The sequence below is a fragment of the Melozone crissalis genome, unplaced genomic scaffold (assembly GCF_028551555.1).
Source record: "Melozone crissalis strain CALT ecotype California unplaced genomic scaffold, PUWL_Pcris_2 ptg000039l_1, whole genome shotgun sequence".
Classification (NCBI taxonomy): Eukaryota; Metazoa; Chordata; class Aves; order Passeriformes; family Passerellidae; genus Melozone; species Melozone crissalis.
Window position 1 is genome coordinate 8,256,154 of NW_026535817.1, and position 24,861 is coordinate 8,281,014.

The 24,861-nt window shown below is 40.2% G+C and overlaps 1 protein-coding gene across 4 annotated transcripts in view; it reads left to right on the forward strand.

Moving 5' to 3' along the window:
- Nucleotides 1-873: 873 nt before the first annotated feature.
- PDE5A (phosphodiesterase 5A) overlaps nt 874-24,861 on the forward strand; it is a 47,525-nt gene continuing 23,537 nt past the window's right edge. For 2 of the 4 annotated variants that reach the window (XM_054283810.1, XM_054283811.1), the window contains exons 1-7: nt 874-955; nt 13,383-13,965; nt 14,626-14,715; nt 20,986-21,057; nt 22,141-22,230; nt 23,395-23,532; nt 23,986-24,053. In XM_054283810.1, coding sequence (XP_054139785.1) covers nt 13,387-13,965; nt 14,626-14,715; nt 20,986-21,057; nt 22,141-22,230; nt 23,395-23,532; nt 23,986-24,053 — 1,037 coding nt within the window. In that variant the 5' untranslated portion in view covers nt 874-955; nt 13,383-13,386. Of the gene's footprint in view, nt 956-1,911; nt 1,958-4,330; nt 4,401-13,382; nt 13,966-14,625; nt 14,716-20,985; nt 21,058-22,140; nt 22,231-23,394; nt 23,533-23,985; nt 24,054-24,861 lie in introns of those variants that run through there. The other 2 variants (XM_054283812.1, XM_054283813.1) reach the window with 2 other exon arrangements.

Consider the following 24,861-nt stretch of genomic DNA (forward strand, 5'->3'; position numbering starts at 1 on the left):
CTGTGAAGTTCCTGCTGCAGCCCCTTCTCAAGCTGCAGAACCCCACCTCTCTACATACAGGAGACATCTCTGTATCAGAAGTCTACATACACCTGAAAGGGGGTTAAGAGCAGCAGAAAATATTTCATACAATAGCTCTCAATTGACTACAGAGGAGAATAATTTGCAGGACTCTCTAGATTCCCCTCCCCGGACACATTCTGCTATTTGTTATCTTACCTTCAAAGACACTGCACGTGCGGCAGCACAGGAAGCCATAGATATGCATTAGCCTTTGTGAAAGGTGCATTGTGTACGCAGAGGATAGATTGCTATGAACATGTGCACGAGCACGTCATAGAATTGAACTACAATAGATGAAAGTGGTGCTCAGTGTTAACCAAAATTGCAGTCCCAGCTGTATAATTTTGAGAAAGTAGGAGCTGTGCGTTGAGCATCCTCAAAGCTAGGCTGTGCTTATTCAGAGTCTAAAAGGGATCTAACAGCCGCACTGTAGGCATGAACGACTGTAAAACCAGGGGTTTAGTATTAGCATCCAGGCTGAGGTCTGTCAGAGATCACACACTAACACCCGACAGCGGAACCCTCTAAAGCGACACTCGATCTGTCAAAAAGACACTTTTTCGAAGCAGGCGGGGCCGCGGTGGAGGTGGAGCCGGCTCTGCCCGCTGCGGGACCGGCGGCCGGGCCGGAGATGCGCTGGGGTGCGGCGGGCCGGGCTTCCTGCTGCCCGCACACCTGGGAGCGGAGCGGGGGCGGGGAGCTCGGGGTACCGCAGCTGTAAAGTGGGCCGGGCCGGGCCGGGCCGGGCCGGCAGCCGCGGCGGGAGGCGGCAGGGCGGCGGCGGGAGCATGGAGCGCTGCTCTCCCCCCGCGCCGGAGCAGGAAGCGGTGGAAGCGTGGCTGGACGATCACGGCGACTTCACCCGCTCTTACTTTGTTAGAAAAGCTACAAGGTAAGACCGGAGCGGCGGTGGATAGAGGCAGTTCCTTTTTTTACAGGAAAACCTCGCTCTCTTCCATTTCACTTTGCTGCCTCCAAAGAAAATAAAAAGAAGCGACTCCTACCCCACCCCCGCCGCCCCCGCTCTCGAAAGAGCAAGAACTGAAACCACCATGCAGCAGCTCCGTCCGGCTGCCACCGAAGGGCACATGCGGCGCTTCCCGGCCGGCTCTCGCCTTCAGCCCCCGGTTCGCGGCCGCTCTGCGGCGGGGAGCGCCCGCCCGGCACCGCGAGCTGCTCAGGGAAGCTGCCCCAGCCCCAGAGCTCCCCGTTCTGGGCTTTTAGTTATTTATTTTGTGTTCTTCTCGGTTCAAAACAGACATGGTTAACTTCTCATGAGTAGTGAGCAACTAGGCATTTCCCCGCCCTGCGAAGTAGGTAGAAGCCTCAAAGAGCATCTGATGTCTTTGGGGAGGGCGGGTATTGTCAGTGCTCAGTCATCTCAAAACAAAGGGCTGCTCTTCCAGTGCTCCGTCTCCCTGTGAGTTCATCACCTTTTTTGACATAAGGGCGGCCCCCGCAGCGAGGGCCACGGGTTAAGCGCTGCTGAGCCGAGGGCAGATTATTCGAGACCGGAGCTCCGCCCGAGGAGGGGGCTCAGGAGCCCGTCCAGCGGGGAGAGCGCCTCTGGGACGCTGCGCCTTCCCCCGGGAGGGAGGCGGGAGTGCAGCCCGGGCAGGGCGGCGGGCAGGGAGGGGATCGCTGCCCGGATGAGCGGGGTGCAGCCCGGGCAGGGCGGCGGGCAGGCAGAGATCGCTGCCCGGGGAGCGGGCGCGCTGCCGGCAGGGGGCGGCGCGGGGCCGGCGGGCGCCGCCGCTGCTCGGGGGCGGCCGCTCCTCGCTCGCCCCTTCTCGGTGCCGGTTCTTACGAAGAACCCAATATTGAGGACCTGAAGAGCTCGTCTGGGCATTTCCCCCCCTTGACTTGACATGCTGCCTTTTGGAGATAAGACGAGGTATTTGCTCACTGTTGTCACACACTTCAAGAGCGGGACTTCAAGTTGATTAGGAGTAAATTCGGCTATTTTTAGAAGTGGAGTCAGGTTTCCATTTTGAATATTTTCCGATAAACAAAGCCGTGGGGGTGCAGAGCCCGGGCGATCTGCACTCCCACGGTATATCTTAGCGGGAGCTCGGGTTAGTAAGTCCTGCGGTTGGCTCCTCGGACACGGCGTCTCCGCGGGCTCGCTGCGCTCCCGCTCCCGAGCCGCTCACACCATCTGCTCGCCGCTGCTGATTTGCTTCTTCCCCGAGTCACTTGGCGGGGATGGGTGCATTCTGAATGAGGTTTTGCTGCTGCTGCTCCTCTCTGCATGGGATGGGGCGGTAAGAAGAGAAATCCCCATTAATAATTGACTCGCAGAGAGCTAGAAAGCTTCAGGGGTCACCTGCTCGCTTGTGACCATCTGTTAGGCAGTCCCCTTTCTGCTGCTGCTGCTCTCTTAGGTTTATTCAACCGGGGGGGAAAAACCTTTAAAATGTTTTTTAAATGTTGACTTTTTTTTTTTTAAGGCTGTACATTGGTGCAGGATGCATAGATGGAAGTCGTTAACCTTGATGTTTGCTCTCCCGAGCACCAGTGCATGGCGTGGCAATGAAGGGCAGCTTGTTTGCCGAGGAAATAGGGTGCTAGCAGCTTTGAGAAGTAACATTTTCCTAGTTCAGCCTATCACGCTTCCTTTGGAAACTGGATGTAGTATTGAACAAATAGGAATGCTAATTAATAGTAACCACTGTGTCAGATTTGTTTTCCCCACGGGCAGGATGGGTGAGCTTTTTTTTTTTTTTTCCACTGAGGCACAGTTTTGCGTTTGTGCCGTTCTGAGAGAGGCAGTACTTCAGACAAAACAATTCAGTGAGTCTCCGAGATGATAATGCCTCTGCAGTTAGAGAGGGGTTTGCAGAAACACTGTGGACTTTTGAGCCCTCGCTTGGCAACAATTCTGTGATGTTTCTGAAATGACGGAAACATTGCAATTGTCTCAAAACTCTCTTCTCTGCTGTCTTGCATAGAATGTTCTTTGTCCTTATTGTATAAATAGAAAACTATATATAATAAGGAATATCTCTGTTATATGTAAGTTTGTATTTAGAAAGACTAATGACAAATTACTTCACTGTATGTTGATACAAAGATGGTAACATGTAGAGCGGAGTGGTTTGAAAGAACAGCCGTACTTTTTAAAGAGGTTTAGTGTTCCACTTGGTAGTGTTATTTGGGGCTTGAAAAAAGAAAATCCTAGCATCTAATACTGTGCTTTGTTTTAGCTGAATCTTTGCAGCGCAGCAAACACTGAACAAAGACTATGCTGTTAATGTTTTGCTACTTAGCATTATATTTACTCTCTCGAGTAAAGCAGGGTTCCCTGAACTAGTTTCAACACTTTTCTAATCATAATTTACTGCTTCTCTTTTTTTTGTTTTGTTTCATAATATGCCAAAGTTCTCACAGGTCCTGGAAGCAATAGACCAAGAAGTTAGTTAATCTGGTGTTTTGCAGAGCATTGAGGCATATTCAGCTGCATGTTGTGAGGCACAATTGCTAAGGGATAAAGATAGTTTCTGTATCTGTTTCTCAAATATTTCTACATAGGAATAGATCACCTGCTCCATCACTTTTGACTGCATAATACAAGCTGTTTCCACTCACATTAATGAGCTTTGAATTAGAACCTAATTTAGAAACTTTATAATGAGTTTGAATAGTTAATATATTTTTTCTGCAATTAATTAATTCCCACAGTGGTTGATATAGTAGTTCTGTTGGTAATTTCCAGACACAAAGAAGTTTTAATTAAGTGTCTATAAAATACCTAGAAGATGTATGCTTTGTGATTTTTTTTAAGTATGGGGTTAGGGTTATCATCTCATATAATTGAATAGTTGCCTCCTGATCCAGTTTGCATAGGGCAGTTTTATATTAGTATCCATTGTTGTGGTTTGAATAAAAATTGTATATTCTGGCGAGGTGGCACTTTAAAAGATGTCACTTTATGAACATATTGTGAATAGAAAGAAACAACTGTTGGAGTCACTGTGCTCCCCAGCCCATGTGCTGGCTTCTTGGAGAGAAGGGCTGCAGGTTGTCAGCTTAACAAGTGTGCACCTGTGTTTCTCTCTCCCCTCCGATGTGTTGCAGAAGATGAGCACATTCCAAGGGCTCACACCTTGTATTTTGATCTGCAATGCCTCGAGGCTGGCAGTGGCTGCAGGAAGGCCACATCCCGGCCTCCTTCCAGGCTGGGCTCCCTTTATGGATATTGTCCGATAAAACTGCGCTGATTGACTTCCGCGGGAGCAGTGCGAGGCTGCAATCCTACACGCCTGTAATCCAGGTGAATAGCTGGAGTCCTCCCTCCTCTGAGGAGGTGAATGAACTGGGATCCCATGAGTAGGAAGGTATGAAATCAGGTATTTATTACTTTATTTTGTACCAGGCAGGTGAGTGGCATGTGGAGGCAATATAAATAGCTGTTATCTGTGAGGTGCTGTTCCAAGATGATCAAAGTGCAGCACAACAAAGGGGAAGTGTGTCACCGGCACACTCGGGGACGGGATGAATTTGGTTCACTCAGTGAGGCTGTGGTGGCTGACAAAGCTTCTGGCTGCAGAGTTTGGCACTGCACACCTAAGGGTCAAGAGTTTTTAAGTGCCTTGCTCCTATGAAGTTGAAGCTTTTTTTCTTTTTTCCCTAGGTCTTTTTATTTTCCCCTTCCCAAAGTTTTAGAATTGCTTATCGTATTCCAGCTTCCCAGAAGCAGAAACATTTTCAAGTAAGGTGATTCTGCTTTGCTGCTGCAACTATGGTTGTTCTAACTAGATGATATAAAGGCATCATCTGCTGGGGTTTGGGCTAAATTCATTAGCTTTTTTGTCTTTCTGAAGTTTTGTCTTTTTACGTTCCTTTAAAAAAAAAATGCATGCTTTGCCATGCTATAGCATCACACTTACTTCAACCCGCTATGGAATATTTTTGTACTTCTGACTTCCTGTTTGTCCCTGTTTTAAAAATATGGGAGTGATTCTTAGTGCTCTTTGCTCTCAGAAGCAGCAGACTGCCAAAACAGCAAAAGTAATTTTTTTTTTCTCTCAATTGGAGATAACTGTATTCTTACAGGCAGAATTTTACCTGATTCCCTAAATGTATGGTGTGCCGAAGATAAATTATTGAACCAAATCCTACAAGCCCTTCAGTTGAAATAAGATTATTTTGTTATAAATACATCTTGTCTTATTAGCAGGTTTGAGAAATATTTACAAATGAATTAAGGTGAGGTTGTATTTGGAAAAAGAAATGTTCTTAACAGTATGGTACTTCACAGTACTTCCCCGAGGATTCCAAGACTGGTGTTTTCTGGGAAACTGTGCTAAAATTCAGATATCACATTACTTGAATATATCAATTACATTTATTACTTGGAGGAAACTCAAGCACAGTTTTTTGGGACTCTTTTTTTTTTTCTTCTTGATGGCTGGTGGACCATCAATTTCGAGTGTGCTGCCTGCGGTACTGCATTAGTCAGGACATTTGCCTTCTAGTCTCTGTCTAGAGGGCTTTTAAAATGTCTTTCAGTGTGAGCCAGCTATCTGAAGTTCAAGCTCCTAAATATTATGTGTCATATGTGTTCATTGCATTGGTACTGCGTGTTTGCTTATTTTTTCTAATTGAATGAAATTTCTGATTTTCAAAGATAAAGCTATTGGATGTTTTCTGCACTGAAATGTGCTGTAGCCTGTGTTTTTTCTTTAAAAGGTGTTGCATACCAAAAAAAGTAATAGTCCTAAAAATGCACAGGTATGAACTCCTATAAGCACTCCTAACATAAGCTTGGTGAGTAGACAGTGGGCTTTGAAGTTCCATGATTGAAGGACCCCAGTAGCTTTCGTGGAGGCACAGAATCCTGTGCCAGATAGTTGGGATATGCTTCAAGGGGACTGGATTTTCTAAGTTACCCAGTGTAAAGCATTAATGAGAGGGCTGCAGACCCACTGATTCTTGGGACCACAGCTTGAAACCCACAGGAAGCAGTGGTGTTAATGCAGGGGGTCAGAATATTTTCTCCCACTTACTTGGTTTTATTGGATGTTTACCAAGCTTTTCTGAGATCTAAGTACAGGAAAAAAAATCAATTTCTGTTTGGGTCTTGGAAAGTTTTCTTGTTGGTATAATGATGCTCATAGTTACCCCACTTATAAATAATGTATCAATATCCTTCCTTATGCCTTTCATGATAACAGCAAAGCTTTAAGATGCTCCCCAGATATTTTAACTACTGATTCAGGAAGCTGAGGAATGTTACCAGTATTCACCTAGTTGCAAATGTGATTGACTACATCTGGCATTTGTTGTTGGAAATAAAGTGAGGTGAAAGCTGGAGTATTTTGGAAACAATCTTTAAAACAGCAATTACTGTAGACTGAAGAAATTGTCATTTGAGAAATGATAAGAAACCACTTACTAGCAATTTACATCTTAAATTCCCCCAAAGCTCTAAACTGAACTACTACACAGTATCTTTGGTATGGTGATGAACAAGTCAGCAGAAACTGTGAGTGGCTACAAGGAGAATGTGCTTTCACTCAGTTCCACTTGCCCTGTGCAATAAAGAAACAAATGGGTGTGCAGATTAATTAAAATACACTAGTGAGTCTTAGACTATGGGTAGAAAATAAGATGGGGCAAACCACTCTGACAGTTTTTGCCTCTTTCTGTTTCAGGCTAACCATTACCATATTACAGTACTTTTGATCTTTTGATCTCCTCTGCAGGAGACTCAAGAAAGTTCGACAGCTTTCTTTGATTTCTAAGTTATGGAGGACCACAGAGGTTCTGTATCGGGTATCTGCTGAAGAACCCTCATGTAAAGAGGATATAGGCAATACATTCTTGACGTGAATGAATATGCTACCACCTACTTTCATTTTCACCCTTAACTTGTTTTGGTTTTGTCATGGAAAAATATAGTTAATAAAAGCACAGTATAGAAAAGAATTACTGGAAAAGAAACATACATAAATTTATATAGAGTGCTTTCTCATTTATACGATTGACTTGAAGAAAACTATATTTTAGAAAAGGCATTAAATACAGAAGGAGCTATTTGTAAACTGCCAGAAAAGAAGCCCTACTCAAATAGCCCTCATGTATAACACAATGAGTATAATTTCACATTGGGTTTGGCATTGAAAATATCGCCACAAAGTATATTTGCTTTGTAAAAGATATGTATTTTCCCACTTATTTGTGCATTATATGCACTCACCCCAGCAGAGAGAGCCATCCCAGAGCCTCTGAACTTCAGTCATACTTAAACTCTGGTTTAGGAATTCAGGTGGAAATTAACCAGTGCTGAAGATTTATGTGAGGTCTCCAAGCACATGTTAACTTAGCTCTTAATCCATTTTTCACTGAAATTACTGGTATTGTCTTACTGCTTTCCCAACAAAACCATTAGGTACCTAGTTATTGTTATTTTTTTTTCTTTTTTATGGGCTGGGAACAAGAAGCAAACATAGGGAGGAGAAATAAAGGTCAGGTTTTAGAATTTTAACTTTAATCCCTGAGGATTTATTCTGTCTTTCTTTATAGCGCAAGTAGAAAGTCTCTTTTGTGGAAGAAAGCTTTCTTGTAAAAAGTGAAGCTTGAAGTTAGGTTATTAAAGAAAGCTTGAAAATAGCCAAGAATAGCCTATCAGTGTTAGTTTTCCAGTTTGAATTCTTTTGCTACAAGTAATAAAGCCACCTCTGCCTTCTATTTTTTTAAAAATGAGCATTCAGACAAGATGAAAATTTCATCGTTCTAAAAAGTTATTTCAGTCTCTCATGAGCATGGTTTGAATCAAGCATTAATGTTCTAAATTAAGACCTGTATTCAAACAGAAGTCATTTGTGCCAATTGAAATGTTTAAAGCTAAATGTATGCTAATATATTTGACCAAGTTGTGCTAAAAAACTGGCACTGTTGTATTTCATATTCCAGAACTACTTGCCTACCACTGTGAGAAATGACACCTCCAGTAACTGTAATTGGGAGGGGTTTAAGGAAAAACATCTAGTGTTTTGTTAATCTACTATTTTAGTCAGTTTGAAAACATTCCTTTTACAGTTTACAGTCTGTTTGCTGTTTTCATCTAATGAGGCCTTATACAATTTCTTTAAATCTTTCCATTGCTAGAAAAGAGACAAAAGCACTTAGAAAGTGATTGTGAAATTGGAAATACTAGAAAGAAAATGGGAAGGCAAGTATAATAACCAAGCAGCTTTGTATTTCAAACTCCTTTGCTAAAACTGAATAGTTTTGGAGTTTTGGCTAATGCTTTAAATGATTTCTGTGACTAAATTATGTCAAGATGCTGGAGAGAATTATTAAGACATCTAGTGGTTATTTAATGGAAGGCAATTGATAAAACAGTTGTGAAGTTTAGCTTGAAATATTATTGATTTCAGCATTGTCAGGATTAGGCTACAGGAATTCAGACACTTGAAAGCTGGCATTTTCTGGTAGGCAAGTTTGTAATCCCCCTCCTGAGGTGTTACCAATAACTGCTGCTTTGAATGAAAAATTAGCAGAACAGTTTGGAGAAGCTAAAACAACTACTAAAACATCATACATGGTAAATATGAGTGGTTTGTGAGTGACAGGGAAAACCGGGAATTATTTGCTGTTTCACTGAAAACTACTTATTACTGTGCTCTGTTATGGAACTGCGAGTGTTATGCATTCTTTGTGCAAGGTAAGTAGCACTCAGTTTCTACTGTTGTTGTTGCAACTCAGCGTTATTTATCTTTGCATTCTGTTTTTTGTATGTTTCCACCAAAGGTGCCAAGTAGTTGTGCTGAATGGTCACGTTGGTGTGTTCTTACATAGGCTATATGTAAGCAAGACAATTGCAACCTGGCTGTTAAACATCTCCACTAGGTTGGGTTGTTGTTTTTTGGGTTTTTTTGAGAAGTCTGCTGTGTACTTTGAAGATGACCACAATGAAGCAAAGATGGGTACAATAAATTATTTAATGTTCCTGGTGTATGAGTAGCATAGTGATTAGTGTTGTGTCAGTATGGTTTGATGCATACGGCACGGGAAATGCAGCCAAGTCCTCTTCAGCTCTGCACATGCCTTCCTGCATGACCTGGCTCAAGACATGTTGCTTCCTTGTGTCTGTGTTTTCTCAACCATTGATATTTTTTTTGTTTGTTTGTTTTATTGCCTATTAATACCGAAAACTTCTTGCTTTAGGGACAGGTCTATCTGTGCAGCAATTAACAATTCAGGGCCAAAGTCTTAATTCTTCTGAAGCTTGCAAGGTCTCATGTACTGCAGATTACTTGTTCTTGTATATAAGCAGTGACAGAGAGGGGAGGATCACACAATCTTTTTTCTTTTTTCTTCAATGTTTTGCCTGCCATTGCATTTTTATCCCCTTCTTAGCACTATCACTTAAAAATTCCTCTCCAGTTTTGTCATCTGCTGATGAAGTCACCAGCCAAATTCAGCAGTCACTACTGTCATGCTTCGTAGAGGAAAGATTGGATTTGGCTGATAGGAATGACTAAAAACTGCTAACTTCATATTCTACTATTCCTGTTCATGAGCTGTGGAATAAATTATGTCTTTCTTGAGTGAAGGTTCATATTAAAGGGTCACAGTGCAGTAAAGGATGCATTCCAGTTGTGAGGCATGTGGGTCCTGTAGCTCTTCAGCTCAGTAATTACCATGCTGGGATAGAGACTGGCACTGAGTTTAACTGCATGGATCACTGTGGATCAGTATCTGCTCCTGAAACCTCTAAACTACAGCCAGAGTCTTGTCCTTACAATCAGCTCTTGACAATGCCGGTGCTTACTGAAGACTCTTTCTACAAATAGTCCCAAGTGTTGGTTTCTTCCTGCAGTCCTTCCAAATAACATCTCAATTGTACATGGAACTCGGTGCTAATTTCCAGGAGCGTCACTCGTGGCTCAGGACGTGTCTAGTGTCAGATATCTGCTGAGCTAATTCTGTGCTCTGAGAGTACTTGTGTTAGCCATAATACCCTTCTTGTCATGCATTGTTAAATAGGCCTGAGTGTCAACAAGCGGACGCATGTCAAGGCACCGAGCGATTTTAAATAGAGTTAGAATACGTCAGCTCATGCGAAATGCTGGTTCTTCCACCCCTGTGTGTAACTGGGTGAGTAAAAGGAGCTAAATAGTTTCCTTGTTAGAAGAGGCATTTGGTAAAGGTCACTGAACACTGTTCTTTTTCCAGTTGAATTTGAATGGCTTTCCTGTTGCCCAAAGTAAAATACTTAACAGGCTTGAGGTTGAAAGCCATGCTTTAACCGGTTTAGTTAAGGATTTGTTGTTGGTGTTAATCTAAAGAGCTTTCTGAGAATCATGCAGTATGTTGGCAAATTATTGAACCATCACCCAAGAGAAATCAAAGGACATGAGTATGTTACTCAAAATTATGCAGCTCCACATACAGCTCTGTTCAATGTTTAGAGTGCTTCATAAACAGTGCTGATACTCAACAAGTAGTTCAGTTCTTGTTAAACATTATTCCTTTCATGTGAAAGGTATTACAGCTGTGTTCCACATCCCTCAATAACCTCCATAAGAAATGGAGGTTATTTTACACAGTAAAAAGACAAGACGGTAAAAAATTAAGGCTGTCACGGCCACAGTTTGAGAACAGGTATTAGCATTCAGAGTACATTGTTCTTACTGATTGCTATTGCTACACCATTAAGGCCTGGGGAAATCATAACACAACACTGCAGAATAAACAAAATGACAGGTTTCTGCTGATAAATTAAATTTCTGCTGTAGTTTTTTCTTTTTATGCATGAAGGGTAACGGATTCTTTCTCTGCCTTGCATCTTGTATCAACACATCAGTGTATGTAAATTCAGTGTACATCAAGAGAAGGGAAAAGGATAGCTTTTTATATTCTCCTTTCCTCAGGAGTCAGTAGGCAGTGAATCAGATTGCTCTGCAAATTGCAGTTGCCCAACAACAGCACAGGTTCATTTCCAAACATGCCTTCAAACATGTGCATTTTCAATTACACGGCTTCTGAGCCTCATCAGTCGTTGGAGAACCCCTTCCATCTGGTACCATGTCATTACTGCTACTTTTCAATCTTACCTTCCATTAATGCCAGTCCTCAGTGCTCAGAAAGGAAGTCAGCACACACGTGAATCTGGGTCAAGTCAGCAATCTTCTTTAAAACTATCAATTTTCTATACCTACCTACTTCTGTCTGAGGTTTAAATGCCTCCAGCTGGCATTTGCAAGTTCCTTTCTGCAGCATTAGTGCTGGCTGATAGTTTTGTTTCAGAGAAGCTAAAATTTCCAGGTTGTTTTTTATTTTGAGGTGATCAGAGTAAAACAAAAAGGGCCCACCAATAATGCACCTGCTAACAAGAGTTAGCTGCACTGATTTTAGAGGTTGTACTGTATTTACATACAGATTTTCGTATCTTTAGCTTTTTAATTTTCTTAAGGATATTTTGGGTCATTTTAATTGAAAATGTTTCTTCTTTCTTATTCAGTCTAATAAATGAAAATTCTAAGTGTAACCAAATGCTAGCTTCTTATTTTGGCTCTCAGTGAAACAACTTTTGCACATGAGACACTGTCCTATGCAAATCATATTATGCATTGCAGTAATGAATGGTCACAGTTCCCACATTTAATGTTTATCCTGTTTAAGTAATGGAAAGTAATATTGTTGAAGTCAAATTTGTTATGATATATTAGTTGTTCTTTGCTTCACTGCAAGAAACACTTGCATGAGGTTACCGCACAAAAATAGGTATCACTGCTTTAACTAAAGGAGGATCATTGGTTTTTAAGAATTCAGGTTTTTTTTATAGCATTTTTTGGTTTTTTCAATTTTTTTATAGCATTTTGTTTTCCTACAGTTGAGGTCTCCGAATGGTGATGGAAGAAACTCTTTCAAGCCTTCCTAACAGAAATCAAATGAGTTTCCTTTTGTGGACGGCTTGCTATTAAAAATAATATTGTTGAACTTTAGATTTTAATTGATCACTTTGCTGTGAGTTAAGGGCCAATTGTGCTTGCAGTATTGCATCTTACAGCAAAGATAAAGGTGTGCTCTAAGGAAAATTAGACTATGGTACAGTGCTTTTCATATGTAATGTACACTGATGTGTGTAACTGATCAGCAGCTGACTAACCTGACTCACTTCCATGGCTTCATTCAGCTTCACTCTTCAAATTCCTGTGGTCTGCTGAGTAAATAAAAAATATCCCAAATTTAAAACATGACCACCATGAAAGGTTTCCAAAAGATCAGACTTGTTAATAGGATTTTTGCTGTTCTGAGGCTCAAATGTTATGTAATACAGCAAAAACCCATTTCTTCTGAGATTAGGGCATTTGCTGTGAGGAATCCTTGACACTAAGCAAATAAAATAAAAAGCCCTGTATTTAAAAAAAAAACCCAACCAAACAAAAGACAAAAAAAGCCTGAAAGAAAAACCCCCCAGATTTTGGATGAGAAAATGATATTGTGATAAAAAAGTAGACTCATGTTATGATATGCTGTATTTAGTGAGGACATTTTTAGGGTTGGCTTTCTAGTACTAAGTTAATTTGAGAAGCACAGTTAAATACTAGAAATGCATGGCATTTTTTGATTGGTGGTGAACACTTAAAAATACAGTTTTAGGGTTATTCAGTATTTGGGGTTGAGTTAGACAATGAGTGTCATCTGCAAGGAAAGGAAATAGGAGAGATGTATGAGAGTAGTCTGTTCTTATTTTGAAGGGGGTTGAATTGGTAATAATAAAGTTTCTTTGATGTTTTTTAAGCAAAGCTTTTATGCTTTGAGTCCAACTAGTATTTTTTATTAACTTGGAGGGCAAGGAGGTTAACTTTAAAAACAGTATATTGCAACAGAAAAATTGGAAGGACTGCTGGTGATTGCAGGTGATTGACTGAGAGAATTAAAGTTTGAAATTCTTTTTAGAGGTTAAAACCAGAAAGTTCTGTCTTCAAATGAATATATATATATAATCTTATACAGAAATCCAAATCTTGGGAATGGAAAAGACTGGAACATTTCGGTCACAAAATGATGGTGCAAACTTCTGATCTGTACTCTGAAAGCCAAAGCATAAGTGGTCGTTCTCTGCCCTATTCTGGTATTTCCTCTAGGCAAAAATAGCTTTTTGACGGGGCAGAAAATGTTACTGCTTAATCTGGGCTAAGTGCTGCATAAAATTGGAGAATATTGATGTAGAGGAGTCTAAAGGTGCATCAGTATCCTCTGTATGAAAAGGTTTAGTTATCCTCTCACAGTGCTAGCTTCCAGTATGTGCTGGAGGATTTTCAATTCATGTCATTTGCTGTATTTTTGGTTTTGTTTGACAGAGAAATGGTTAATGCATGGTTTGCTGAGAGAGTTCACACCATCCCAGTCTGCAAGGAGGGAAACAAGTCCCAGAGTGAGGCCTGTGCCTGTCACCAGCCTGCCTGTGCCGAGACCACCAACTCTGGGACACCAGCGAGGAAAATCTCCGCTTCTGAATTTGACAGACCCTTAAGGCCTATTTTTGTCAAGGACTCAGTAGGAGCAGTGAGCTTCCTCTCTGGCTCTGACAAGAAGGAACAGATGCCTCTGCAATCTCCAAGGATTGAGACCAGAGCAGGGGATCAGTGCTCCAGACTATTAGAACTTGTGAAAGATATTTCTAGTCACTTAGATGTCACAGCTCTTTGCCATAAGATCTTCCTACACATCCACGAGCTGATCGCAGCCGATCGCTACTCCCTGTTCCTGGTGTGTGAGGACAGCTCCAACGAGAAGTTCCTCGTGAGCAGGCTCTTTGATGTGGCAGAAGGATCCACCCTGGAAGAAGCTTCCAACAACTGCATTCGCCTGGAGTGGAACAAGGGCATTGTGGGTCACGTGGCAGCCATAGGGCAGCCTCTCAACATCAAGAATGCCTATGAGGTAAGCCAAGGAAATTGGTCTTCAGCAGCTCTTGAAAAAGTAGAAGCTGCTACATCATCATTTTAGTGCCTGTATTTGGTGCTGTATTGACTTGAAGTGGTCGAGATGCAAACTTGACACTGGTTTTGGTTATAACACATGTATTATAGAGACATGAAGCTGGGACTAAAGAAATCAGTTCTGTTGAGGTCATTATTCAGTTTTCAATACTGAGGTGAAAAAATGAAACAAGCAATCTCTAATAAAAACAAAACCACAAACCACATTTATGACTGTTCTTCTTGGGCACAGATCTTTTAGTGTATTACTGCAATTTCTTCTTGATGATAAAAGGTAAACTAGGGATGGTTAATCCGTGAGCATATTTATTATAATGATGGTCTAGGCTCAAAAACAAGGCTTCTCCTAGGGCTTGAGTTTTTTGTTGTTTATAGCAACAGTCTTAATCTATTGGCACTCATGTTCCACACAAATGCTTTTCTGTTGTTACCACACTGATAGGAACAACTTTATATAACTATTGACTGGTAATGGAACCTTTGTTATCCTGGGTTACAGTCAAATAAAATATTAAACTTTTCTTAATTCATAAACCAAGGAAGGAAAAGAACTGGTCTTTAAGCTAGTAGTCTAAAAATAGCATTTTTTTTCTTGTATCAGGATCCAAGATTCAATGCAGAAGTTGACCAGATCACAGGGTATAAGACTCAGAGCATTCTCTGTATGCCAATAAAGAATCACAGGGAAGAGGTAAGTTGTAGTCTTGGGATCACTTCATGTAACACTGTTTCCGGTCATGCTGATGCTTTAAACTTTCATTAGCTGGCAGTCATCATCTTCCAACCATTTTTTTTTTTAACAAGACTGCTTATGTTTGTTTAGACTGTAATTTTATCTTATCTAGTTGAGTAATGTAAGCCAAAGGCAACTGTCAGGAAGAGTTTAATTCCCAAATGCAGCAGTAGAATATATATATATTTAACTCCAGAAGTGCTGTTCCTACTTCCTGTACTCAGTATCTTTCAGCATTGAAGTTCTCTGCACACTTACTGGTCTATCTCAAATTGTGATTAAGTTACTGTACTTCAGCTTAGCTTGTATCTATATTGCTTAATTCAGAGGGCACAAACTGGATTTTATCATTTTCTAAAAACCTGATTATTTTTACACTCTCTTAACATGGTTCCTAATTTATTACTTATGAGCTAAGAGCCTGACATCAGGCATTGAAAAACACAGTGTCAATGTGATTCAGAAAAGTCATCCTCAAGTCATAACTTAAATCACTCCTAATTTGAAACAATGTGAATCTGCTCACTGAACTCTTGCCCATATTTCCTCTCCATGCTGCATCTCATGGGAGCTCTCTCATCCTGTCTCATCCTATTGCAGTAGGAAGAATTTTTCCTATGGGCTAACAACACCTTCTTACCCTGACTATTTGAAGAGTGAATTCAGTGAAGTCCATGAAAGCCAATGAATGGGGAAAAGAGGAGATGCACTCTTTGGGAGTAAGGAAAGTCTGGTTGGATTTTCTTTGATCCTCACTGTAGTGGCCTTTAATCAGTTCTAGAATACTCATAAAATATAAGGCCCTCCACACAGTGTGTCAGAGCTTTGAAATGGCGATTTCTCTCCTGGAATTCATTTATTTTTCAGAGTGTTCATAGTTTGCTTCCAGAAAGCTCAAGCTCCCAAAAAGAAATGTTGCCAAGATTGATTTGAAGGCATCATACCTTTTTTCTGCTCTTCCATCTTTCACTCCTCCTCTAGAGTGTCACCTTGACTTCTACTGCATTGAACCTTATAAAGGTTCAATGCAGTATTATAAATTTATACTTATAAAGTAAGTTTATTAAACTCCTGCATTAACTTGTTTATTGAATCTTATTCTAGCCAACCCAGATGATCAGCCGGTATTTCCTTTCTTTACATTCTGCAAATTTCAGCTTAAATTTTTTGTTCCATTCTTCCAAGGACAGCACTTGATCCTTTTCTCCTCCCATTTCTGCTTAAAAGTCTTTCTCTTTCCACCTGGCAGCAGTCACTGCTGGCCCTGGGCCAGAAGATGAACAAAGCAGATGCCATGTGAAGAACTGTCAGGGATCAGTGGTCCATGTCAGGCTGAAGCAAGGCTTCCAATTTCACCCAAGCCATGCCATTTTCTTTTTGTCAAATGGAAAGAGATGGTATGCCCCACAGAACTGGGTACAGAAATGAGCTACAAAGCCTTGCTGCCTGGGGAGTGTGGAAGTGCTCAGTTCTCACCAGGTGCTGGTGGTGGGTGGGGAAGGCATGAGAGCTGCGGTCTGTTTGTCCAGTCCACCATGACTGAAGGGCTGAATAAACCTGCAATGGGCCGTGTCTTCGGCCAGCTTCCTCCTCCTGAGTGCATCAGCAAGCGGAAATGAGGCAGGAATTTGTTTATTTTGACAAGTTCAGCCAACCTGAAGTTTGAGGAGTCTTATACTCACAAGCAATAACTTGAAGGTGTTAAACTGTAAGGTTTCTCACAGGGAAGGATGGCAGTTACTAATTTTTTTCAGAGTTCTACAGTCTCTACCAGAAGGTTTCTCTCATTCTCACTGTAACAAATGACTGACATGTTTTTGGAGAGACACTGGAGTCAGTCAATCAGTCCTTAATTTTCCATTTGCATCCTGCTGCTTTTTCTGTTTAAAAATCCCCCAAACAACAGAACCAGAACATTGGTTCCTCCCTATTAAAAAATAAATAGATAAAATTTAAAAATTCCCAAAGCCTCTCTAGAAATATTGAGGCTTGTGAATGCTGCCTTAGCCCAGGATGTTAGCAATCACAGTTAAAAGATGATTCTGGAAGACATCCAAAAATAAATACTGAGAAAGAGGAGCAACTGGGGCTTTCCGTTTGTTTGTTTAGTATTTGTGCTATTTTTTTAAAACAAAAGAGTCAGTAATTGAGAGGAGGAAAATCTCATGCTGATTACTAAATCCTCTGGGCCTGCTGAAGTACGGAGATTTTTCCAGTAGATGTTTTTCACATTTGCCTCTATTTCCACGAGGCATGTGAGAAACCAAAGTCTCATTTAAAAATAACAGCTAGTAAGAAATTCCATAAATGAAAACAATTTGATTCACAGAAGAGCTCAGGGAAAGGACCCAGGAATTAGTAACAATGAGACACATTGCAGTGCAGGAAGAGGACTTTACCTTTGATACAGTTTTGTAGACACTTGTAAACAAACAGTCATTTTGACAAGATTGGATAGGGAATAGATGTCCTTAGTCCATTCCTCAGCTTAAACCAACTTGTGGAGCTTTTCAGCAGGTTTGGGATACCTAGAGAATGGATGGTTTCTGAAGCACAGAGCCACCACAACTACCACACAACATCTCCAGGAGTGACACAATTTTCTGTTATTGCTGGTTTTCTTGTTGTTTTTGTTTTTTTTTTTTTTTTCTTTGAGCTGGGCATAGTAATTCTCACAAAGGCAATCTCAGTTTATATTCTACTCAAATCGGTGGGTTTTTCTCGTGTGGAGCTTTCAGCTGACTTAACTGAGACGTCTCTCTCATGCTGTGAGCATGTAAGACTGAATTTCCTAGTAATTGTCTAGGGAAATGTTGGCGGTTTTTTTCTGGCAATGTTTACTCAGTTGTTTGGTTTGTTGCTTACTGGGACCTATCTCCTGTCACGGGGAAGCTTTTCCCAAAAAATCAGGGGTCCTGCTACTTACAACAGCCTTTGAAAATCCCCTGTTAAATTTTATGGTGTAAAATGGGACTGGGTATGTCACCTTTAGCCAGCTAAGTCATCTTCTCCCTCAGAAAGCCCTTCAGATAGCACATCCCAATCATTGTAGGACACAGCAGGTCTAGCCAAGCTGACTTTAAACAAACTCAGTTCCAGCAGCAATCTTGCTGCAGGATTATGGAGATCAGTAATTTGCTTCTTGGATGGATTTTCAGCTTATGCTGAGAGACCCATTATAGTAGCCAGACTGCTGCAAAGCGTGGAGGCTGCTGCTGGCACGAGCGATAGAAAGGGATGTGAAAGTTTTGTTGATAAAAAATGAAAGTCTGTAAATACAGTTCTGTCACTGCAGGATAATTTTATAAGTTTGAATCCAACCTCTACAAAACCAGGAGAGCCAAGTAAAGTCAACACTGCTTTGTCTTCTGTAGTGGGTATCTTCTCTTATCAAAAATGTTATTTTTCTCATTTCTGTTACTATTCTTTGGCTTTAATGTAACTTTCTTTCATGTGCCAGCAAAGTAAATAAAATATATATCTCCTTAAGAAGCATTAGTAATTACATCAGAAGTCAGCTGAAGTAAGAACCTGCTGAAAAAGGCACCACCTGCCTTTAGAGCTCGAACAGCTTTCACACAGTTAGGACTGTGATTTTAATGTGCAAAATATTGCAGCATGAAACCATCCATAGAAAATCCAGAGCACAGCCATGTGCATTAAAGCCATCAGTTGTCACCTGCTGGGCACTCAAGGTAGCCTGCTACTTTCAGAGGCAGGACTCAGCTATTGCAAGAAAACAGTAAAAATTTAGTTATCTGATAATTAGAAGAAATCTCTCCTTGTAATGTGGATCAGGATTTATTAAATCGGAAAAGTAGCACAGCTAGAAAAGAAAGGTTACAGAACAGGTAGAGCACTGGAAGAAGATCACCTGTGTTATCAGCAAGAATACAATCAGGAAAGCTGTGTTCAGATGTGGTAAAACACAGGTGGGTATTGAATCAGCAATTGCTGAAAGGTTTGTTCTTCTTTGGAATAGAAAGTAAGGGAACAATTCCATCATCAAAATTGCTTTTTGTCTTTGTGGTCTATGTCTGTATTGTGTGATCTGTATGGAAAAGAGCAAAGTACTGAGTTTCTGATCCAAGGGGAATTTCCTTCTGCTCACCCCTTAAGCTCTTTCAACAGAGCAAACCTGGAAGAAGGCTCTTGTTGGGAACTGCAGGACTCCTCTAGACAGACTGTGTTCTATAACCCCACCTGCCTAGTCCAAACTGGAGGGAAAGCTCAGGAAAAGGAGCTTGTAGTACTCCACAGTACACTGCTCACTTCAGTGATTAGGCCATCAACTCACAAGTGTCAAAGCATAAGCAGATCCTAATGACTTCAGTCCTTCCCTTAGCCTTGGTTTTCTTCGGTCCAGAGTAATATCTTAAAGCTTTTTTAGTTCCCTGTCTAGCGGAGCCTAGAGCACTTGATCACCTTTGATTCAGTTTTTCTGCTGATGCAATCATAACTCCCAGCTGGAGATCAGATTTGGCCTATTATTTGTGATTTGTGTACAATAAGTTTTAAAAATGAGGATTTGAGTTTCATGCTGTGCTTAGAGTTCTCTAAAATGCAAGCGTATGTTCTCCATAGCCCCAAATGCTACCACATGATTGACTTTTGTCCTAATTACATAATTACTTTAGTAACAGGAGCAGATCCTCTCGAGTTTCCTACATCTTCTCCTAATTACCTGGTTGCAGGCAAGACTCCAATGGCATAAAAATGCCCCACTGAAGTTTTTCTCATTACTGTCTCTGCATCATATTCTATGGAATTCTGAAAAGTGCACTGAAATTTTAACTGACACAAATGAAGGCAGAATTTGGGACAGTTTAATTTTTAAAACTGTTCATTTTGTCTGAAAAAGAAATGGGCACAACACAAAGTTGTCTGGAAGCTTAGAATGCCACTGAAACAGCAACTAAAATGAGAAACATTTGTATATGCATAAAATTTTCATCCTAATCAAGTCAACATGGATTTTTAGGTTTTTTTCTCCTCATTACATCCTTCCCCTTCCGTTCAAATCCTTTACTGAAAGACTTTATCAAAGATCTAAAACTGACCATTGCTCTTGGAACACCTGCCTTTGTTCATGTATCTGAAACCTGGAATGCTGATGAAAGGAGCCTAAATAGTCTTTTTTTTCTGTATTAATATGGTCCTTTTACTGTTTTCTTATAGCTTTTTTCAAAGCACTGCAGACTTTCCTTTCATGGAGGGGATGTATTTAAACAACCAACATGAAAGCACTCACCTTTTGGGTGAAAAGCCTCTGACCTTGCTAAAGTTGTCTTAGCTCATGCTGGATCAAAACTGGAAAAAAAAAAAAATTAAATCCGCACCCAGGAGAGACAGTAGCATGAGAAGAGGCCTAAGCATTAACCTCTGCACATGTAGGTGAACATAAAAGCATAATAACTTTTTCATTCAAAGTCTGCCAGAGGAGCATACAGGCTGGTGGTACACAGTTATTACAGAAAGGAAGTCCACTGGGTAAGAAATATTCCTTACTGAAGTAAGAGGTTGACTGTGGGAAAATTGGGGTTGTATGGAATGGAGCTGACAGCTGAACTTTATTTCAGACAGACATTTTTGAGCCCACAGTTGGCAGTGATTCATGTTAAAGAACAATGGCCTTACTTACAGCATCAGAATTTTGGGAATGCTGGACTGAGAGATAGTAAATTGTCCTCTTTTCCATTACCAAAATAAAACCACATGTCTTCCATCAGTTCAGCAGTTACAGCTTCACCATGAATGGTTAAACGCAACTTTTTAAACATGCTCACCACACAGTTTTCCTTTGATAGTGTATATCCTAAAAAAGCAAGATTAAAAAAAACTCATTAGCATTTTGCATTGGTTTTACACTAATGACACTTCAAACAAAAAAAGTTCTTTGCCGCTTTTTCTATCAGTTGTTGTAATCATGCTAAAAATCTGAAAATATCTAAAAGCTTTGAGTTATACTTTGTCAGATTAGTAATACTTTGTCTCAAAAGAAATGAAAACACAGAATTATATTAGGGAAAGGCTAAGGTCTTCAAATACTGTAATCTAGGAAATGTTTCTGCATGAGAGAGTAACATTCATTATCCAACAATTTGATTCAATAGTGAACCAAGCGAATACCTACAATGATCATTTATTATCTTACATAATTATGCCTGGAAATGGAATTCAGTGACAGACCCCTAAAATTAGCTAATTTCTCCATTTTTAATACACTAGGTTGTTGGTGTGGCTCAAGCAATCAACAAGAAATCTGGAATTGACGGCACTTTCACTGAACAAGATGAAAAGGTATAAAAACTGCATGTTTGTCTCTTCTGTTTTCATAGGGGAAGAGACAAATTCCTGCTACTCAGAAATTTTTAAGTTATTTAAAATTAAACATCTGTGAGAATGTGAACGTTCCTGGAAATACTGCAGACTTTTTTCTTTATGAGGCCATGAGAAATGTGGCTGTGAAATAATTTAATTTCTGGATCACATGTCATGTATCTCTGAAACACAGGCCTACTCTACTGAAATGCATTGTAAAACACTTTGATAAATTTCAATGGACATAATTTTTAATTACTTGGTTCTAACTCTCCTGGCAAGCCCAAGAAACACAATTTGAACAATGACATTTATGGAGTGACTGTCTTTTAAATACCATGTCACATCTCAGTATAGCATTTGCAGGAAAAAAAAAAAAGCTTCAGATAAATTATGAATATATGAGAGAATCAGGAGAGCAGACAATAGAATGGATTCCTAATTCTCCCAGTGTGGTTGCATTCCAAAAATTTCCAGGCTTCACGTTCAGATTGGCAGGGCAAAGCCCAGGCTGTGCTCAGGCTGAAGAAGCTGACTTAACAATCAGCAATAAAAGAATCAGAATTTATTCTTTCTCTTTGGAAAATTCCCCTTTCAAGTAAAATGTACACTGAGTATTTGTAGGATATTAGAATTAATCCCATTCTGAATGAGGAAAAACCTGTGGGTTTGCTATGTTAGAAAATCTTTCTTTCCACTTCACTGAAGGGACTGAATTCCCTCAGAGAGGCTGGTTTTCTGTGGTCAGTTTTTCTTGCTAAAATATGCATTGCTGCACAATTATTTTTTCCTTGAAGCTGCTTTTCAGATGACCCCTACTTGTACCAAGATAATGATCTTCAGATTTTAGCTAAATAAAAGGAGAAGGGATTCTTGAGGAAATAAGAAATTATGAGTAGCTGAAAAAACCCCAGATCCTGAACGTGCGGTTGCCAAAACCAACAAAAATATCAATTAATACTTCAGAGTGCAAACAAAACGTTGCAGTAGCTTATCTTTGAATAGAGTTCAAATGCTGTGGGACATTATCTCTGTGAGATGTGGATGTTCATTTGTCTCCAGGATTTTGCAGCATATTTGGCGTTCTGTGGAATCGTTCTTCACAACGCGCAGTTGTACGAGACGTCTCTGCTCGAGAATAGGCGCAATCAGGTACGGCCAACAGGTTTGTCCAGGGATACACAAATCAGGAGGGTTTGCAAGTAATCAGCACCTCCTCTTCCTGTTTGTGATGTGGTAGTTATTCCTTGGCTGCTGTTAATCCCAGTGACTGAATGCTGGGTGGCTCTGATAAAGCTCTCCTGGGCTGCACTGGGAAGAGGCTGGGTGCATTCCAGCTGGGCTGTCTAGGGGAAGCAGGTAGAGCCAAATGTCAGAAAATTGGTTCCATGTTAATATACTTTATATTGCCTGTAGTTATCCTGTGGTTCACCGTATGTATTTAACAACCAGAGGTGTCAGACTCCAGAAATTACAGGGAGGAATATCCCTGTGGAATAGCAGAGGGCATACAGACTGTTCCTTTAGTATAACAGTCACTAACCATGTTTTCAGTAATGATCAACTGGAAAACTGAATTTCCTTCTGATTGCTATAGCTCTACTTTGCTGCCAACTTGGTTTTGATGGGTTATTAATGCCATGGCCTTTATGGGTGAATATGCTTGCCCTGTATCACGTGATGTTTCAGAGAAAAGACTAGTCAGCAGTTCTTTTAAAATTTTCCTAGTAGGTCTGAGTTTCCAACTATCAGTGTCTGTAAATTGGTACAAATTTGGACAGTTTATTAAATGCTTTCGTGTTTCTTGTGAGGAAAAAAAAATGAGCATATATGAGCAGCTAAATCTTTCAACAGCAGCTTTGAAAAACAGCACAGTGTATCTAAATGATTAAGTTAATTAGGATCTGTTAGAATTACAACCAAGAATAACTGTGTTCAGAAGTCTTAAAAACTCAGTGGTTTGAGAATGTGCACATGAGCCATAGGAAAATAGGTTTCCTAAGAGCAAGGAATTGTTGTCTGGATTTCACAGGTTTCATTTGACCTATTAATGCCTGAATCTATTCTGCTTCTCTGACTGAAAATATCAGACAGCTGATAGTCTGATATTTATATTTCTGATATTATAAAAAGTGTCAAACTGGCTAATACTGACTGTTACCTTGAAATCTGTGAGAGCCAAAACTTACTTATGGTCACAGACATAAACATTGACTTCCTGATTCAGGGAAGAGGAGAAGACTTAAAGACATTAGTAACAATAGTGATTGCATAAATCAAAATTAGTCAAATCCTCACAAATTACCTTTTCTTCAGGTGCTTCTTGACCTTGCCAGCCTGATTTTTGAAGAGCAGCAGTCGTTGGAGGTGATCCTGAAGAAGATAGCAGCCACTATAATATCCTTCATGCAGGTGCAGAAGTGTACCATCTTCATAGTGGATGAAGATTGTCCAGTGAGTATGTTTATTCTGTCTGAAGGCAGAAGTGTTTATTCCCTGGGAGTGGGGTTGGCTTCCTTCCATTCTCATATGTTATCTTGTCATTTCATTTTCTATCTTTTCCGTTGTGGCATCTGCTCAGGTTGGGTGTTGACATGAGAGGTTCTGGCTTTTATGTAATTATAGAATTTCTGTTCTGATATATCAGTTTGGCACAGCTTGTAAATCTTCTCTGGGTCATGAGTAGAGATTCAAGACACTTCTGTGATACCTAAAGTTGTATCAAAAGATACCCTTATGGTAGGATCCAGTATGCTTGATGACAGATGTGGATGAAGCTAAATTTTACACTTGTCTGTAGTACAGAATAGGCCTTGATAACTGCAACAAGGTTTTAATGAGTAATACTGTTCTAAATAATGACAACCTTATACACCTGTGTATTCAAGCATCCTCTTGATATTCCAGGATACATTTTCTAGTGTCTTTCACATGGAATCTGATGAATTAGAGGATTCAGCTGAAAATCTGAAGAGGTAAACCAATTAATTCTGACTTTTGTTCATCCTAGGAGAATTCTGAAGAAACTTAGGCTTTTAATATTCTTTTCATAATAACAGAATTATTTCTGCTGGATCCCATGTATTACTGCTATTTTTATAGAGCAGCTTTTCCCCTGAAGTGGGCAGAGACCAACTCTCTTGCCTTAAAAAGGTGCCACTGAGCAGAGCAGGAGTAGGGCTTGATCAATTCACTTTGCTAGTCTAAAAACATATTTGTATTTCAAGGCTAAGCTATGGAAATGCACAGAGGAGCTGCCCTAAAACTGATTTCAAAGAAATCTGTGTGGATGACTATGTTATAAAGGAGACATATGCAAATTAGTAGATAATAACCAAAATAATGCTTTTAATCAATTATTTTAATCATTATCCTCAACTCATAGATAAGGAAAATTACTCAAAGAACATGTCTGACTAAATCAAGACTGGAGTCCTAAAGTTCTAACGCTCACTCATCTTTGGGAAACCCCTAAGGAGTTCAACTGGGAGGAAAAAAAAGAGATAAAGAGCTGAATTAAAATACCCAGATAAAATACTTCCCAAAGTTAGCCTGAACCTCTCTAGTGAAGTTTGAAAATTACTCAAACAGTTGTTTCAAATCCTGTTAGAAAGAGAGACAGTTGTATATAAAATACTCTACTACAGCTATTTTGTGCAGGGAGGAAACAGATTTTGAGCCCCTTTGATGTTGTTTTGCAGTAAATATTTATCATATTAAGTTTAATTCTCTATATTAGAGAATGATGTCCAAAGTGTGTGATTTGAGCAACTAAAAGCTGTT